General features: G+C 40.8%; 1 protein-coding gene across 3 annotated transcripts in view; it reads right to left on the bottom strand.

The window, feature by feature from the left end:
* Positions 1–1,492, bottom strand: part of SHQ1 (SHQ1, H/ACA ribonucleoprotein assembly factor) — a 105,497-nt gene extending 104,005 nt beyond the window's left edge. Inside the window, exon 1 of one of the 3 annotated variants that reach the window (XM_077128694.1) lies at positions 953–1,492. In XM_077128694.1, the coding sequence (XP_076984809.1) occupies positions 953–1,095 (143 nt within the window). In that variant the 5' untranslated portion in view covers positions 1,096–1,492. The remainder of the gene's footprint in view (positions 1–952) is intronic. The other 2 variants (XM_077128693.1, XM_077128692.1) reach the window with 2 other exon arrangements.
* Positions 1,493–20,260: the final 18,768 nt, after the last annotated feature.

The following is a 20,260-nucleotide window of genomic DNA, read 5'->3' as shown; positions in this document are numbered from 1 at the left end:
TTCACGTGACCGCAGGAATGCAGAGTCCAAAATCCACAGGGGAGGCTGCCAAGCCGACGATTCCGATGGATGGCCTGGATGAACTCTGCAGGAGAGGCTCACCAGCCAAAGCAGGAATGGGACCTGTCTCCTCTGAGTCCTCCTTAAAAGGCTTCCCATGATTAGATTTAGCATCACTAATTGCAGAAGACACTCTCCTTTGGCTGATTACAAATGGAATCAGCTGTGGATGCAGCCGATGTGATCATGACCTAATCCTATGAAATGTCCTCATTGCAACAGAGAGGCCAGCGCTTGCCCAATCAGATAAACAGGTACCACAACTTGGCCAAGTTGACACGTGTCCCTAACCATGACAAGAGGCAAACCAAAAAAAGAAGTAGCAGACAGCAAGAAGGCAGGTGAACCAAGCTAACAGGGTGTCACAGGGACCAAGGAAGGAGGGAATTTCAGGAAGGAGGGCGCTTCAGTCGGTAAACAGAAAGTGGTCTGAGCAGCCAAACGTATCAATGAGTCGGGAGATGATCCAGGATCTCAGCACAGGCTGTCTAGATAGATTAGTAACTTAAACGAAAGGTAATAGAACAAGCCAGAAAGGAACGAAAACTAGGGCGACAGGACAAAAGATGGAAAGGCAGAAGTCCCAAACGCCAGGTTTTAAAGGCCTAAGTCCCAAATGCCAGGTTTTAAGGTGGCTCCTAAGTCTCTTCAGTGTAGGAATTTAAGAAGTGAATGACCTTCTGCAGCACCGAGTATGAAAGCCTTAAAAGAGATCACCTCCTCAGCACAGAAAGAAACTGCGGAAATTCCGGGATAAGGCATTGGTTGAAAACAGAACCGCGTCCTGCAGCTCGCTCGCTCTTCCATCCTCCCTCAATAAGCTATTTTCGAATGGGTGAATGAATTAATCCCCCACATACACTATTCCTAAGGGGAGGCACCCGAAACTCGCCTGAGATAGTACGGCTTGGCGTAGAACTTAAAATCGGCCCCTTCGAAGTAGACATCGAACTCGGAGACGCGAGCATAGGGCACGCGGATGGCGACGATCAGGAAGTCAGAATCCTGGCTGAGGTCGAAAGCGGGTGTTATCATCGCCACGCCACTCGCAGGTGCCCGTGTAGGGCACTCTCACGCCGCGCCTCAAACTCTCCGTGATTTTTCCATGTGCCGGGGTGCGTCCTCTCAATCGCGGTGCTTCCGCCTCCAGGCGGAAGTGCTCTCACGTGAAGCAGGAAGTCCCGCCCAACGCAGATCTCCATAGAGACGGGACGCTATTTTGGGAGAGGTGTTTTCAGAACAACTGGAAAGAAAAGGGGTCATAGCAAGTGGTGATTGGGCGCAGGAGCAGAACCTAGGGGAAAACTTGTGGAAGAAACAGGACAAGAGTCTGCCTTAGACGCGCGAAGCCTCTTTCGAGGTTCTTGGAAATTGTTAATGGCACTGGCTTTGCAGATAGATACATCTGCGTTTGAATCACTTCTCAGCCACTTCCCTTCTTGGGGAAGTTTCTTAACTTCTTTATGCTTCAGATATCTCTTTTTTAACACGAGAATAATACTAAAACTTATCCCCATAGAGATATTGTGAGGTTAACATGAAATAATACTGGCAAACTGTCAACGTTGGAGAGGTCCCAGCAGCAGCGGCAGCGCCGTTACTGTGGTTTTCCGTAGTTCTCACCTGACTTGTCAACAATTCCCCCCTCCGCTCTCCAACCCCTCCCCTCCAACCCTGCCTCCTTTATTTTATTTCAACTATTTCTTGGTCTTTTCTACCGCTTTCTCTCCCCTTCTTAATCTTTTATTTGAATAGGGTTTTCTCTTTTTAAAGTGTCCCTCCTATTAATCTCATTTAATCTATAGTACAAACTCGGAGGAAAACTGAACCCAGAGAAGTTAAGCCACTTATTCATATCATGTATTTTACAATAATCAGAATCCAGGGCTTTTGACTCTTAAACGATGTCAGTGCCTGCCTCGACGGTATGTAGTCCCTCTGTACTTCCCTCCCCCTTCCTTTCTCACTTTTATCCTTACACTTGTCTGAAGCCTCTTTTCTTTCTCTGTTTCCTTATTCTTCTTGTCTGTATATTCTTCCTTTACACTGTATCACTTATATCCTCCCAACACATCTCCCACAAATCTGTTTAACATTCCTCTTCCCCTTTATATTCCCTTTCCCTTGACCTTCCTTCCCTCTAATTTAAAAAATTTCCTGTTATTTCACCAGTAACTACAATAGTTAATTGTGGTATTTATTTCCTATCAGTGGAAAAGGGGTGGAAGTCATCTCCTAGAACAGGACCAGATATTAAGCTCAAAAGCCTTTTCAATCTCTAATTTTTTATGACTCTATGGAAGCGCTCGTGAAACTTAATTAGGCCTCAAAAATAGAAAATAAATTAACAGGAACTAACATTAATTGAATGCTTGTTATGTACCAGCATTACACCAAGTCCTTTTTAATGGTCTCATTTCCCACCCCACCCCACCCGAGACAGCTCTATAAAGTTGGCATTATCACATCTGCCCATGGCTTGCACAGGATAACACAGCTAGAAAGTGGTGTAATGGGAATTAAAACCCAGTTGAGACTGATTTCTGAGTCCAGGTTCTAAACCACCAAAGAATTGATTCCTTATAACATTATCATCGTCCTCTTTGTAGTAGTTTGAAGCTGTTATGTACCCCAAGAAAAGGTTATGTTCTTTTAATCTGTTACTGTTGGTGCAGACCTATTGTAAGTGGGCCCTTTCGATTAGGTTATTTCTATTGAAATGTGGCTTGTCTCATTCAGGGTGGGTCTTAATCCCCTTATTGGAGTCCTCTAAAAGAGATGAAATTAGAAGAAGCCTACATGGTTTCCACAGGAAGCTAAATATAGGGGTGCCATATGATTCTGCAATCCCATTAGTAGGTATATACTCAGAAGAACTGAAAGCAGGGATGGAGAACAGACATTTGTACACTGATGTTTATGGTGGCCTCCATCCACAATGGCCAATGGATGGAGGCAACCCAAGGTTCCATTTATTAATGAGTGGAAGGGAAAACTGGTGTATAGAAATGATGGAATATTGTGTGGCTTCAGAAAGGAATGAAGTCATAAGGCATGCAATGAGGTGAATGAATCTTAAGGAAAGTATGTTGAGAGAAATATGCCAGAAACAAAAGGAGAAATAGTGTATGGACTCATTAATAAGAACTAACTATAATGAGCAAATTTTGAGAAATTTGAGAGCATATGTTACCAGGAGATAGAAAGTGTGCAAAAATTGGGTAATTGATGATTAAGGAGTACAGAATGTTCAATAATGTTCATTGTAAAGGTTCAAAAATGGAAAACACAATTCTGTGTGACAGTAGTACAATACTGTAAATATAATTAACAAAGTGGAGTGTGGATATAGCTGAAAGAGGAAGGCTAGTGTCATGTATGCCACCAGAAGGAAAGCTACAAGATAAAAACTGGGACTGTATAACTTAGCAAAACCCAGAGTGGACAATGGTGGTGGTTAATTGTGTAAACATAAGAGTCCTTACATCACTAGTGCAAACGTGTATCCCTATTACAAGATGTCAATAATAGGGTGTTATATGGGAAAAAATATATAATTAACATAGGCTAAGTTCTATAGTTAACAGTAGCATTGTAATATTGCTCCATTTATTGTAGCAAAGGCACTATACCAAAGCTAAATAATAGGGAGATATAAGGGGTATGGGATTTTTTTTCTTTGGAAGAAATTAGAATGTTCTCATATTGACTAGTGGTGAATGCATAACTGTGATTATACTAAGCCATTGATTGTACACTTAGGATGCATTGTATGGTGTGTGAATAAAACTGTTTTTAAAAAAATAGAGAAGTGCACAGAAAAAAGCCCTGGAGAAGCTAGGAGAGGACCCACAGAAGCTGAGAGAGGAAGCCACTGGAGCCCAGGTGCAAAGGACCAGCAGATGCTGGCTACGTGCCTTCCCATGTGACAGGAGTCCAGATGCCATAAGCCTGTTCTCAGAGATGGTATTCATCCTTTGATGCCCTAATTGGAACATTTCATGGCCTAAGAACTATAAATTATAAATTAATATATCCTCGTAAAAGCCAACCCATTTCTGGTATATTGCTTTCCAGCAACTATAGCAAACCAAAACATGCTTTGTATCACGTTCTGACTTTTCCCAGTCTATATTTAGACTGTCCTGAGCCTTAAAAATGATAGGCAGTTAATATTGACAATGAATCGATGTACATTTGGAATTAGGCCCCCAAAAGGTCTCTTGAGATAGGCTTTTGGCTAAATCATTCCAAATTAGCTTCTTTAGAAGAAATCTTTACATCTACCAAGAAGGAATCTTTATATCTGCTGTGGGAGTTCATTCCTGTAGGTCACAAGCATTAACAAATTGAGAATGAACTTATACTGAAGCTCTGCTATCAACAAGAAATTGAAAGCCCTTCACAAATTAGAGTTGTGTGAATCCTGGATATTTTATTATGTGTTTGCCCACATACACACACATATGAAAGAGTATTTCAATACAGGAAAACAGGCTATATATGGTTCAGTGCTGCTGTTTTATAAAAATATATATCTGCCGCATCACAAAATATTGATAGTTGCAAGCATATAATAGCTTTCTTTCTGTCTTCTTTCTGCAAACAACAGTTCACTTTATTTTTGTATTTTTAATTAGTGACTAATTACACATTAAAAATTCATTTCTTTTTAGTCGTTTTAAGGAGGGTAATGAAATACACCCATATTAATAAAAAATTTCATTTTAACCCTTCTGAAACAATACTCAGTATAAATGGTCTTCTCTATAAGGTATAGCTAGCATAAATGGTCTTCTCCATAAGATGTATCTAGCAAAAATGTTATATCATTTCAACAGAAGCAGAAGCACAGCACAACAAATAGTCTTATTTGAGAAAACCTCATAAAAGTTATAAAATGGAGACATTGTGCTCGTTACCTTGTGTGGTAGTTAGATTCAGTTGTCAATTTGGGCAGGTGAAGGCACCTAGTTCTGTTGCTTTGGACATGAGCCAATGGCATGTGAACCTCATCTGTTGCTCATTACATCTGCAGCTGGCTAGGAGGCGTGCCTGCTGCAATAATGATGTTTAATTGGCTGGTGCTTAAATGAGAGACTCAACATAGCACAACCCAAGCAGTTCAGCATGCTTCATCTTGGTACTCGAAGCTCAGCCCAGGCCTCTGGAGATGCAGAAAGGAATCACGCCGGGGAAAGATATTGGAACCCAGAGGCCTGGACAGAAGGCCAGCAGAGATCACCTTGTGCCTTCCCACGTAAGAACCTCAGTTGAAAGTTAGCTGCCTTTCCTCTGAAGAACTATAGGTTAACTAAACAAATCCCCTTTTATTGAAAGCCAGTCCATCTCTGGTGTGTTGCATTCCAGCAGCTAGCAAACTAGAACACCTTGTTCACTTCGTGCTGATCTTTCTCATTATTTCTTACTAACAATCTCATAATTCTTTAAAGTAAAGTCGACAAATGAAACGACAGGGCCTAGTTGTGTAAAAAATGATCCTTGCTATATATCTTGAGGATTTTTTTGTAAAATTAAAAAAACTCATTCTTTTTTTTTAAAAAATAGAATATTACAGGTAAAATTCCCTTTGACAGCCATCCCAAGTTTGTCCTCCTATATACTTCCCCAAAGGTAACCTCTTTTCATAAGTCGACATATATTTCTACATACTGTTACTTTGTGTGTATGTGTACATGGTTGCATTATCATGCTATAAATGTAATCCTGCAACATGCCATTTTTTGAAACTTTAGTTCATTTTTGAGATATGTCTATGTTGATTCATAGAGTCAACTGATTTCATGTTTCTAGATATAGACATCGCTTGTGAATAAAGGCACTATGTCAACATTCCATGTTAGCTCTGCAATAGGGGGAAAACAAGCAGGAATTAAATTTTTCTTCTCCATCTCCTTCTTCGATGCTGCAGTGTCCTTTTTTTGTTTTTCCATTTCCTTCAAGCTTACTTCTGGATGGCTTTTCACCAATTTAAAAATATTTTCTTCCATGGTCAAGTTATTGAGGACAAGAATATAACCTATCATCTTTGATTATATCAAATTAGTCTCTCTCTGATCTAACAAGCTTGATTGTGATTCTCCAGTGTATTAGTTAGATTCAGTTGTCAATTTGGCCAGGTGAGCATACCTAGTCTTGTTGCTGAGGACATAAGCCAATGGTAAGTGAACCTCATCTGTTGCTAATTATATCTGCAGTTGGCTAGGAGGCATGTCTGCTGCAATGAGTGACTGGTTTGACTGAATTGGCTGGTGCTTAAATGAGAGAACGCAACGTAGCACAGCCTAGCAGCTCATCATTCCTCACCTCAGCACTAGCAGCTCAGCCCAGGCCTTTGGAGATGCAAAAAGAAGTCACCCCGGGGAAAGTTGTTGGAACCCAGGGGCCTGGAGAGAAGACCAGCAGAGACCATCTTGTGCCTTCCACGTAAGAAAGAACCTCAGTGGAAAGTTAGCTGCCTTTCCTCTGAAGAACCAACAAAATAAATCCCCTTTTATTAAAAGCCAATCGATCTCTGGTGTATTGCATTCGTCAGCTAGCAAACTAGAACAGAGTTGGTACCGGAGAGTGGGGTGCTGCTGCGGTTTGCAAATACCAGACCTGTTGGAACGATGTTTTGGATGGCTAAGGGGAAGACTTTGGAGGAACTGTGAAGAGATTGATGGAGAAGTCCTGGAGTGTTTGAAGACACTGTTGGTGTAAATGGAACTACTACTAATCTTGACAAAGGAGGACACAAAAGGGAAAAAATTGGAGTTTGCAGAGTGAGAACCATGGAAGCTCGGGTCTGAAGCCAAGAAACCTTGGCCAGGAGAGTGGACCCACCCATATACAGGGAGAGGGTGAGTTTACCCTGAAGGGCGAGAATGAGTCTCCCCTCTCATTGCAGTGGACTAGTTGTTCAGCCTCGGGTCTTGGAAAAGGCATAGCACGCTCCTTGGAGGACTGGGAGAGCCTGGTTGCCACCATGTGGAGGGGTTGAGCGTGTGCCCCAGAAATGGCAGAGAGCCCAGGGGTGGCCCTGATGCCTGGAGAGAGTGGAGCCCAGAGGTGGTCTCCTCGATGTTCCCCGAGGTTGATTTGGAAAGAGGCCGGCCACTGCATAGGCCCTTGGAAGGGGTGGGACTGCCACTTTCTACAGCCGAAGGATAAATGACTTTCAGACTTGAAAATCCAATGGTGTTTGCCTTCAGGTTTTCCTTCTAGTTTCTCCCTATGGATCCAGTGTTTATCCTCCTTTGCATATTGGCATAAGATAACTTGTTTTGAGATTCACAGGCCCACAGCAAGAAGAGAAGTTTTTGCACCTGTTTAAGGTGAGGCTTGAAGTTGCCAAGTTGACAAGGGGTGGACATGTATTAGTTAGATTCAGTTGTCAACTTGGCCAGGTGAGCATACCTAGTCTTGTTGCTGAGGACATAAGCCAATGGTAAGTGAACCTCATCTGTTGCTAATTATATCTGCAGTTGGCTAGGAGGCATGTCTGCTGCAATGAGTGACTGGTTTGACTTAATTGGCTGGTGCTTAAATGAGAGAACACAACGTAGCACAGCCTAGCAGCTCATCATTCCTCATCTCAGCACTAGCCGCTCAGCCCAGGCCTTTGGAGATGCAGAAAGAAGTCACCCCGGGGAAAGTTGTTGGAACCCAGGGGCCTGGAGAGAAGACCAGCAGAGACCATCTTGTGCCTTCCACGTAAGAAAGAACCTCAGTGGAAAGTTAGCTGCCTTTCCTCTGAAGAATCAACAAAATAAATCCCCTTTTATTAAAAGCCAGTCCATTTCTGGTGTGTTGCATTCCGGCAGCTAGCAAACTAGAACATCCAGTTTAAATAAAATAGTTTTCAACAAACAAATCCAATTTAAGCTTTGTTACATAGTTGATTGTTAGAAGTCTCTTAATGGTGAAATACTTCTTGTTTCCAGAAGGTGGCATGCACATAGGCTATTAAGATATCACAAAGAAGAAAGTTTTAACTATGTTGGAAATAGCTTCCTGAAGAAGCCATTTGTAATTCTAGTTTATTCTCTGAACCATTTTTGGGAGGTGGTGGGATCTTGCCCAAAGCTTACAAATTACACCTTAACCATGCTGGCAGCACGTTATTGTGAGAAGAATTAACAATAGTGAATGGTATGTAAGTGTAGTGGAAAGGGGAAGTTTAGAATCATGTATGTCACCAGAAGGAAAGTTGGAAATTAAAACATAGGAATGTATAATATAGAGAATCTTGTGGTGGACAATGTTCGTGAATAACTCTACAAACATAAAGTTCTTTCATGAACTAGAATAGGTGTACGGCAGTATCATAAGGAGTTAATAAAAGGGGAGCATATGGGAAAACATGTACCATTGCAAACTATGGACTACAGCTCACAGTAATATTTTAATATTATTTCATCAACAGTAACAAATGTACCACACCAACACTGTGGGTCAATAATATGGGGTGATAAGGAGTATAGGAGGATTAGGGTTTTCTTTTTTAATTTCTCTTCTGGAGTAATGAAAATTTTCTAAACTTGATCATGGGGCTGTAGGCACAACCATATGATGATACTGTGAACCAGTGATTATATACTTCAGATGGTTTCTATGCTGTGTGAACATATCTCAATAAAATTGCATTAAAAAATCACACCTTAACCATTGTCAGTTTACTATATGTCCTCTCAGACTCCTATTCATAAAAGTATAGAAAGATTTTTAAACAAAAATGGGATCACAACCTATACTTTCACTTTTTTCACTTAAGGGAATTACCATATTTCCACTTGAATACATTGGCTTGTCAAAAATAGTTATATCCAGCATTAAAAATATTTTTATTGAGAAATCGTCACACACATACATTCCATATATGGTGTACAATCAGTGACTCACAATATCATCACATAGTTTATCTAGCATTTGATCATTCTTATTTGTTAGTATTAATACTGTAACTGAGAAAATAGAAATGAAGCAGGTTTTGAGAGAGAAAAAATTCATTTGACAGTGAAAAAAATGAAATATAAGAATCATAAATATAAATAAAACTAGATAAAGATACAGAGTTAGAATGCAAACTAGGTAACACATTTTGAAGTTTAAAAGAAATTATCTTCTATATAACAGTAGTAAATCTAATGGGACTAGATATGCTGAGAGTTTGAAATTACAAGCTACAAACTGCTAAGAGGGCTGGGATGAATGAATGACTTACAGATAAATACTAGATTGTAAAAGAGATTTAAGAATGGTTCCAACAATATAGATGAGGCAGACCGTGAGTCTGACAGTAGTGATATCTCCAGTGTTGTTTAAACTTCATTTTTATGCACAGCTATTTTTGTTTCTTGCCCCAATCCTTCAGCCCATTCAAGTTACAATTGTTATACTAAGCTTTTTCAAGAGCACAGTATTGGCAGTAATGTAACACAGTAATGGGTATTTCAGGTAGGATCTGTCCAATTCCAATTTTTACAAGCTCAATAAACTCTAAAGAAAATCCAAAATGGCTACAGTTGACACTAGTAAGTTTTTTGACATTTCTCTGCTGTATAGCTAAGGGTTTAGAAATATATTTTAAGACTTTGTCTTATTCTATTAGATGAAATGCAGGTTCACCTAGGAAAGCTAACCATACAGCATTCCAAGCTTCCTTCATTGTTTAGCATCATATTTCGAGAAGACTTTTGCAGAAGGTACTATTTTGATGCCCTGTCCAGATGTCCTTTATGGAAGCAGAGGACCCATCTGTCAGTGGCAGTGAGTGTGGGTGATGGCTGGCTACCGACCCCTTCTCCAGAGAGCTGCACTGGTCCAGACTTTCTCCATCTTGGGTATTTGAAGTTGGATAATTCCTTGTGATAATTCTGCCCTGTGTATCATGGGATGTTTAGCAGCATCTCTGGCCTCTCCCCACTCAATGCTCATCTCAGCTCCTGCTGTTGAGACAACCTTAAATATCTGTTGTGTCTCTGAGGAGTTGGGCAAAATTTCCTATGGTTGAGAACAATGCCCTAGATTGATGGAAGCCTCTAAGAAGTAATTACCACCTTCCCCAAACCCACAACCATCACTGATGAATGGTCAGCTCAAAGGGGAGATGGCTCTGTAGTGTGGTTTATGCTGCAGATCTCCTTATAGAGTCAAACCAAGGCTAGATTTTTATTTGAGTCCACATCATCGCTCGGCTCTTCCCATTTCCCTATCCTACTTCATGAGCATCCCTCCTTCCCCTTAAAGGTTTCTCCTGAGAACCTTCCCTTAATAAGTCACATGTATCCAAATCTTCATCTGGCTCTGCTTCTAGGGAACCTGACCTATCACCAAATTTATGGAATCCCTTAACACTCCTTATAATCCATAATCCTGAAAAACTACCAGAGAAAAATACCTAGACTATCCATGACAGAATACCTGACTCACTATTTTATCTTGGTTTTTAAAAAGTACTTACAGTCTAGTTACCCTTAACCTAAATAATCTTTTTGTTGATTCAATGTAAACACATTTTTATTCCCTCCATCAAAAGATGACTTAAGTGAACACTTAAGGCTTCCAAAGATTGTGGTAGGATTATAAATCGGCATAACCACGTTGAAAAATTGTTTGCCAGTGTTATATTCTAGTCCCAACCTCCAGTTATATGAATGCGACCTTGTTCAGAAATAGTCTTTGAAGGTGTAGTTAGCTAAGATGAGGACAAACAGACTTAGGGTTGCCCCTAGTCCATTATGACTACTGTCTTCACAAGAAGAGAGAAATTTGGATACAGACACATAGGGGAGGCACCATGGGCGTTGTAGGCAGAACCTGAAACGCTGCAGCTGCAACTCAAGGACCACCACGCATTGCTGGCAAACACTAGAAGCTGGAAGAGGCAAGGAAGGATATTCCACTACATGGTGCGGCGGAAGCATGGCCTGGCTAACAACTTGATTTTGGACTTCTAGCCTCCAACACGCGAGGGAATACATTTCTGTTGTTTTAAGCCACAAAGTTTGTGGTATTTTGTTACAGCAGCTCTAGGGAACTAAGGCAGACAATATCTACTTAGATCTGAACATACACGTTCCCTATTACCCTGCAATTCCTCTCCTGGCTGTAGAACAGAAATGAGTGCTGATGTCCACTATGGTAGTTAGATTCAGTTGTCAACTTAGCCAGGTGAAGGCACCTAGTTCTGTTGCTTGGACATGAGCCAATGGTACGTGAACCTCATCTGTTGCTGATTTACATCTGCAGTCAGCCAGGAGGCGTGCCTGCTGCAACGAAGGACGTTTGACTTAATTGGCTGGTGCTTAAATGAGAGAACGCAATGTAGCACAGCCTAGCAGCTTGGCATTCCTCATCTCAGCACTCGCAGCTCAGCCCAGGCCTTTGGAGATGCAAAAAGAACTCACCCCGGGGAAAGTTGTTGGAACCCAGGGGCCTGGAGAGAAGACCAGCAGAGACCTTCCTGTGCCTTCCCATGTAAGAAAAAGCCTCAGTGGAAAGTTAGCTGCCTTTCCTCTGAAGAACTAACAAAATAAATCCCCTTTTATTAAAAGCCAGTCCATTTCTGGTGTGTTGCATTCTGGCAGCTAGCAAACTAGAACACCCACCAAGAGACATGCACAAGAAGGCTCAGAGACATGTTATTCACAATAGCCAAAACTGGATAAAATCCAAATGCCCATCAAGAGTAGGATGGGCAAATTAATTGTAGTATATTCATTAAATGAATGCTACATAGCAATAAGAAAGAATGAACTACTGTTACATACAGCAACTTATGTGAATCACAAGTCAAAAAGGACAGACCCAAAAGAGTATGTGCTAGATGTTTCTGTTTATATGAAATTCAGAAACAGGGCGAAACTGATCCATGGTCATAGATGCGAAAATAATGATTTTTGTGGGGATGGTTACTGACTGGTAGGAGACATGAGAAAACCTGCTAGGGTACTGAAAATCTGATCTATGTCTTGATCTGGGTCAGGATTATATAGGTATATACTTATGTAAAAGCTCATAGGATTGTGTACTATAAGACTTGTGTACTTTATAACAGTTCTATCTTATGTAACTTATGTCTCCATAAGACAAAGGAGATTCTGCAGATGACTGGGTAGCAACTGGAAGACCTAGGTCATCACCCCTGGATACTGGGAATATCCCCTGCTGATGGCTCACAGGTGTAACCCTCACAGGCAATTGTCCTTGGCTCTGGAGAGCTGCCTTGCCCAAAGTTAGCCCCCCAGGGGGCTAATTCAGGTTACAAAAGCCTGGTCCCTGGCCTTGATATGGACAACTCTGAAAGCAACCCCAGCTCCAGAGCTTTCTACAGACTTGGCTTAGCCCTTGGTTGCAATTGCATTGTGGGTCAGCTGCTCCTTCTGATCAGTCCTGCTTTCTTCTCAGAGGTGTATCTCCCAAGAGCATCTCCCCTAAACCACCCACACACACCTCTCCTTCTTAGAGTCTGTTTCCAGAAATGCTAAGCTAAGATACCAACAGCGCTAAGATCTGACCTTCCAAAAAGATTGGAATGTTCATCTGCTTCTCTATGGAAGTCCTAAAATTAACTCTACGGCTTCCTTCTTGAGATTTCAGCAGTGTCATTTCCTAGCATTTCTTTACTGTGGGGTCTCAAGCCATAATTTTGCCTTAATTTAAAAATTACATTCCCGGGTCTTTCTGTGCCTTCCTGAATGTCTTCTGATTGCTGCAGCCACTAGAAGGAAACTAATCGTGTGGAAAAAAGAATACAAAAATGCTGAGCTCTGAGTAGGAGGAAAATACATTCTGCTTCCGTTTGGAGCTATTTCTGTTGATTATATGTATTGTAGACTCATTACTGGTACGTCTCTGGAAGTTAAAATAGGATAACAGGTCTGTTTTATATTATTTTCCCAGAAGAGTTCATAATTGTCACTCTTTTCCTAAATAAGGACAAATCCTTTCAATGAAATGACAGAGTGTTTAAAATGCAGGTAGTAATTATGTTATTGTCAAGTGTATATATTTAGGACACAGCTTTGGGTCCTTCTGTCCTCTCCTTTTGTCTTGCTCTGTTTTCCACTCTGGTTTTTGCATATTCTCTGTACGTATTCACTCATCCTTTGAGTTACTTACATTTCTTTTCCTATATTGACATTTTCTTTGTTTCATATCAATTTCCTTTTTTTTTTTTTTTCTTTTCGGGTTTTTGTTTCATGGTCATTTTTTTCATGGTCCTTTCTCAATTAAACAGCTGTTTGACTGGGATTTTTTTTAAGAATCAAAATTCATAGCCAATTAGGTATATTCTCTCTTTAAATAAGAATGAAAAAATAAAGAGAAAATTCAAACTTTATGTCTTCATGGAATCAGAAGTCTGCAGCCAGTGAGAAAGTACTCTGGGAACATTATAAAACCTGTTGCCACCATCACTGAAGTTGGAATATTTCTTTTCACTCTGGAATATAATGCTTCAGTCCCTCCCTTTCCCCAGGGCAACAGTGACCCAAATCATAATAAATTGGTGGTATAAAAGTAATCAAATATAAAAGTATTTATTGGTTGCTTATTATACGTTAGCCATTTTTACTAAGTGACTTAGAAGCTAAATGAATATTTTATCCCCATATCAGCTCTCTGAGCACAGTGCTATTATTCCCTCCCCCTTCATTTTATAGATGAAGAAACTTGGAATTAGAGAAGTTGAGTGATTGCCCCAACTCACATGAACAGTGAGAGAGCCAGGATGCAGATCCCTGAGCTTAGCCTGCCTCTAGCCCATTGTCTGCCAAACACATGTGTGTTTTCTTGATGCCGTGGGAAGAGAGAAAGAGCAGAGAGGAGAGACAATATGATGTGGAATAAATTACTACTAGCTTCAAGTAATTTAGACTTTAGTTATAAAAATAAAACACAGAAAGATCACCAATTGTGGTAGCCAGTTTCCAAAGATGCCCCTTAACACAGTGAGCCCCCCTTTCACTGTCTTAGTTGGCTGGGCAGCTAAAACAAATACCATACAAAGGGTTGGATCAACAACAGGAATTTATCGGCTCATGGTTGCAGCGGCAAGAAGGGAACCTTTTGGCTGTCTGGCAATCTTTGGGGTTCCTCGGCTTTTCTGTCTCATGGCAATGCACGTAGCAGTGTCTTCTCCTTTCTCTTCTGGGTTCCAGTTACTCCCAGCTTCTGGTTGCTCCCCATGCCTTCTCTCTCTCTGTCTGAATTTCATTCTGCTTGTAAAGGACTTCAGTAAACAGGATTAAAGTTCAATCTGATTCGGTTTAGGCATACATTAATTAATAGTACTGAAAAGGTCCGATTTATAAATGGATTCACACTCACAGGACCAGAAGTTGGGACCTGACACACCCTTTGTAGGGGACATGATTCAATCCCTAATGCCAACTAATCATTCCTGTGTGTCATCCCCTCCCACAGTGAACCTGGGCTGGCTCTAGGTAACCAATGGATTGCAGCAAGGAGCAGACATTCTATATGTCTTTGGAAATGCAGGTCACAAGAGGCCTTGCAAGTTCTACCCTGGACACTTGGAATGCTGGCTCTGAAGAAAACCAGCCACCATGTAAAAAGTCCAACTACCTTCAGACAACCAGGCTGTGGGAAAGTCCAACAGAGTTACACAGAGAATCTATTTGGAGAGGGAGAGCTGCTTGGCCAGCCCAGCCCAGACACCATTCTCATGAGTGAAGAAGTCATCTCTAACATGCAAGTCCCAGAAGAGATGCCACGGGGAGAAGAATGAAGGAATCCAGCAAACAGCCCAAACTAGGTCTCTAGCTCTCTGCTCCCATCCCAGCCATCTCAGCTTAGTCTGAATGACTAGCCACCCCAGCTGAATCCCCAGCTAACTCATGAGAGAGACAAGCCATTCCCACTATGCCTGTCCTAATTCCTAACTCACAAAATGGTGAGCATAATACAATGGTGGTTGTTTTCAGTCACTCGGTTTGGGGGAGATTTGTGGAGCAGCAATTGATAAGTGGTACAGCCGTGAAAAACAACAGAGTGTACAAATAAATGTCAGAGAGATCCAGAGATAGAGAAATGTTTGTGGGTTGGAACAATTAGAAATAATCTCATTTCTGATAAGAAAGTCTAGAGTGGGAGCAAAGGCTCAAGGGAGGAAAAGTGCAGATAAAAGGGGTGGAATCAGGTCTGCTTATCTGATGTGAAGGACACAGGAACCAAAGAAACAAGCAGCAGGATTGGAAAGGAGTATAGGGCAAATTGTTAAGGGTGTTGAACGCCAAGGAAAACAATTCTACAACTGAAACAGGATTATTAAAACCATCTAGTATAACCCACTTCTTTTACAGATAAAGAAACTGAAACCTCGAGAAATGAAGTGACTTGGGGAAGGTACACAGCTGGCTGGTGGCGGCAGTTCTTACTCAAGACTAAAGCTTTACTTTCTTTCCACCAGAAACCCACAGTTGGTTAGGGAAACAGGATCACTGTTCTGTGTCTAAATCTAGATAAGCTTTTTCCCCTGGCCTCAAAAATATTGTGGCATATCTAGCCTAAATACGTAAACAGACACTGTAGTGTATAAAGCCAGGTTCTGTTATTTTATAGTTGTGAAGTCATTAATCAGACTCTCCCCACCCTCTCCCTTCATGTTAAAATAAACAAAAAAGCACTCTAAACCTTTTCATCTCTGAACTTTCACCAAGTTCTCCACTGAATTTTTAAAAAACAACTTTATGGAGGTATAATTTGCATTTTACAAAATTCACTCTGTTTTAAGTCTACAGCTCAGTGATTTTTAGTAGAGAGCTGTGCAACCACTCCATAATCCAGTTTTAGAATGTTTCCAGCAGCTGAAAAGATTTCTCTGCTGATTTACAGTGAATGCTTGTTTCTACTCCCAGCCCCAGGCGACCACTAATTTACTTTCTGTCTCTGCCTTTTCTGGACATCTCAGTGGAACCACATGTGGCAGTTTGTTCATGTCTTCTCTTGCCTAACATAATGTTTTTGAGCTTCATCCATGTTGGAGCATGTATCAGTATGTCATTCCTTTTTTTTCGTTTTTTTTTTTTTTGCTGAATGTTATTCCATTGCGTGGATATGCCATATTTTGTTTATCCGTTTACCGGTTGATGGACATTTAGCTTGCTTCAAATTTTTGGCAGAGTAAGGCTGCTTCCATTACATTTTTTTTTTTTTTAACATGGGCAGGCACCGGGAATCGAACCCGGGTCCTTGGGAGTGGCAGGCAAACGTTCTTGCCTGCTGAGCCACCGTGGCCCGCCCTCCATTACATTTTTTAATTAGTAAGTACTCCTTAGAAGATAAGTCACATGTGGAAGTTTTGGATTTTATTGAGAAGATTGCTAATTAAAATAAGAAAACACTGAAAAACATGAAGAAAATAAATTCATCACTCAGAGATAACCACACTGTTAACATTTTGCTGTTCTTTTGTTTTGCATTTCCTTCTACATTTTTCTATGCATATGTAAGCTTTTTCCTTATAATAAGAATTTCCTTATAATTAAACTATATACTTTTGACAGCTTGTTTTTCAAGTTATTTTGTTATGAAAATCCTTTGTGCATCAGTAACATTTTATTGATGTAGAACAATCTATCTAAACCCAACTTTTACATAATTCAATAATATCCAATTTTTTTGGCCATTCTAAATAACACTGACTGTTGTTATGTTTAGAAAAAATATCTTTGAACTAGAAATGTAAAACTATTTACTTCTATTTTCTTTCAATTCTTTTATGGTTTATTGCTTATATCCAACCCTTTAATCCATCTTGAATATATTTTGCTGCTTGCTTACCTCAAAGCCATCATCCCACACTGATTTGCAAGGCATTCTTTACTGCATAGCCACTTCTCTTCCTGGGTTTTATACTCTCATTCATCAAGCTACTCCAATGTGCCAGTATCATCCTGTTTTAATTATTACAGCTAACTAGTGCATTATAATATACAGCAGGGTAGGTTCTTCCTTTAACATTATCTTGTTTCATGTTGCCTAGCGCCCTCACTTCCCTCCAAAATCCCAGGATGTCTAACTTTAGTTTGTATGTTCTGAAAAATTTGATACAATTCCTACATTTTAGTGGCAAAATCTTCTTTTTCTTTTTCAGTACACCAGGAGCATTCCTCACTGAATGTAAGCCTTGGGTAATCTATTTGTAATATACATAATCAGTCTCCTCTTACCTCATCTCCATCCTCTTCTAATCCCTCACCCACCACCACATTCCATTCAGACCAGAGTTCTGGTCTTTTCCCTGTCTCTGGGATGAGATGGGCATGAGATGTGAGCCAAGGTGTAGAAAGTAAATAGAGGGGAACTGTGGTGTTTATATACAATGCACTATTGAGCGGCTGCAAGAAAGAATGAAGATATGAGACATGCTTAGGTGAATGAAACTTAAGGACAGTATGCTGAATGAAATGTCAGAAAGAAAAAGACAAATATTATCATGCCTCACTCATATGGACTAACTATAATATACAAACTCAGAGAATTGAAGTTGAGAGCGTGGGTTATCAGGTTGGGGCCTATTGTAAAGGGTCCTAGATTGTAAGCTCTTACAGCAGTCACATCTATTCAGGAGTTGTAACTGTTATTTCTAAATACCAAGATACTGAGCTGTTTGAATGTAACCTGGTCATTCCCAGAGACTCCAAGTATTTATGTGACACCCAAGACTCAGAGTTCGAGCACTGAAGCTGTGAAACTCAGCAGTACCTCAGTCAGCAACTATTAAGAAAGCTGAAAAAGTGATCAGACTTCAACTAGAGATATGAATGAAGCTGATCTCAATAGGACTAAGGTAAATCAGAATACTGGGTAAACAATGATACGGTCCATATTTTAAAACTTCATCTTCTGTGCAAGACCAAAGGGAAAGAGGTTTATTTGGTGCAAAATTTATATTTGGGGTAGCGCATTATCTAATTTAACTTGCTTGGTCAGTTTACTAGAACATCATAATTACATGGAATCTTGAACAGGGTGTAAGATCTTGCTGGTTTGTATAGATTAGTGTGATGCCCAGATATATTCCAGAGTAACTTGGGCAGAGAATAAAAAAGTATTTGCAAAGCCCCCTTTTGAGACTAGGAAGAAAGAATGAAATATTCAACTTCCCCACTTGGAGAATTCCTGATACTCTTGCAAGCAGTAGGGACAACTAAATCAATAGGCTGAGCCCTTGATCTTCAGGGTCGCCCCTATGAAGCTTATTCCTGCAAAGGACAGACAAACTCTACTGATAATTATGCCTGGGAGTCACCCCTGGAGAGCAGCTTTGGTTGCTCAGATGTGGCCTCTCTCAGCCAACTCGGCAAGTGAACTCACTACCCTCCCCCCTCCGTGGGACAAAACTCCCAGAGGTATAAATCTCTCTGGCAACATGGGTCCTGAATCCTGTAGATGAGCAGGACTGAAAAGCCTTCTTGAACAAAAGGTGAAAGAGAGAAATGAGACAAAATAAAGTTTCAGTGCCTGGGAGATTTCAAACAGAGTCAAGAGGTTATCCTGGAGGCTATTCTTATGCATTAAACAAAGATCCCTTTTTAGTTTATGGTATATTGGGGAGGCTGGAGGGAAGTACCTAAAACTATTGAACTGTGTCCCAATAGCCTTGATTTTTTTTTTTCCATAGGTAGGTACCGGGAACTGAAGCTGGGTTTCCTGCATGGCAGGCAAGAACTCTGCCTGCTGAGCCATCATGGCCCACCCAAGTAGCCTTGATTTTTGAAGATGATTGTATAACTATATAGATTTTGAAATATGATTGTGAAAACCCTGTGCCTGATGCTTCTTTTATCCAGGGTATGGACAGATGAGTTAAAAAAAAAAAAAAAGGATAAAAATTAAATAAATAATAGGGGGGATAAAGGGTAAAAAATTGGATAGATCGAAATATTAGGTCAATGAGAGGGAAGGGTAAGGGATATGGGATATACGAGTTTTTTCTTTTTCTGGAGTGATGCAAATGTTCTAAAAATGATCATGATGATGAAGAACACACAACTATGTGATGATATTGTGAGCCATTGACTGTATAATATGGTTGGACTGGATGTGTGTGAAGAGTTCTCATAAAAATAGTAAAAAAGAAAAAAAAAAGGCCTAACTGAAAAAGCAAAACAGAAAAACTAAATGGATCTTAGAATCACAGGGTACCTAAGGAACATTATTATGCGCTGTACTAAGCCTGAACTTTCAATCCACAAAACTCAGGTGTACAACAAAAAAATAATTATAACTTTTTGTTCTAGTCTGAAAAACTCTGTAGCTGCAGTTTATCAGTCTGTTAACGGTAAACTCGGTCACTTCAGAGTTTTTCCTCAGTCTCTCTGGGGTAAATTCATGCAGTTAAGGTTCTTCTTTTCATCCCTAGTTACCTGTCACCTCCCTCCCCCCGGTATCATTTCATTTCTAGGAAGGTTTGAAAGGATGATGGCATTGAGAAGAGTGGGGGGGGGCCTGACAGGACAGCTGATCCTAAGGCACTTGCAGAAATGTGCAGCTCTCTGTGATCCTGAGGCATGATCACCTCTCCAGGCTGGCATCTGCTGAGGCATCCAAGCACCTACGTGGTAGCTGTACAGTCAATTCCAGCTCCTACCGAAGCATTTCCTCATTGGCACAAGGACCTGTCCTGTCTTTCCACCCTAGCTAGGCTGAGCCCTATCTTCTATAGGGCTCACCCTGGCCCTCCTCAATGCTGCCAAGGGAAAGTACCCATGCAGAGCCCAAGCACCTCCCCCTTCTGGAACAAACTCTGGGTAGCCAAGACTCCATAATTCCTTATCTAAATGATCCTAAATCCATTTTCAGTGCTAGTGCAGCCCCCCCCCCCCCCCATTAGTCTGCTAAGGACAAACTGTGCCTCTGTGCACATTCCCTTAGGCTGAAGGATGGGCAAGGGGCAGCTGTCTGCAGGGACTTGGAGGAAGCTCTGACATGCAGGCAGGATGTCCACACATGCAACTGGGATGGAAGGAGATGGGGATGGGCCAAAGACCAAAGGCTGGAGAATGGCTCTCCACTGCTACCACATACAAGCATGGAACTCCTAAAAGTCATCCTGGCCTTCCCGGTCAATAAAAAAGCATATTTGTCAAGTAGGAGGATAGAACCTATGTTATTTGACAGCAGTTGGTTTGAGTTCTTACTTCTAAATATTTAAAAACATTGTACTCTT

This window comes from Tamandua tetradactyla, chromosome 15 (assembly GCF_023851605.1).
Source record: "Tamandua tetradactyla isolate mTamTet1 chromosome 15, mTamTet1.pri, whole genome shotgun sequence".
Taxonomy (NCBI): domain Eukaryota; kingdom Metazoa; phylum Chordata; class Mammalia; order Pilosa; family Myrmecophagidae; genus Tamandua; species Tamandua tetradactyla.
This window is presented reverse-complemented; position numbering and strand designations above follow the sequence as displayed.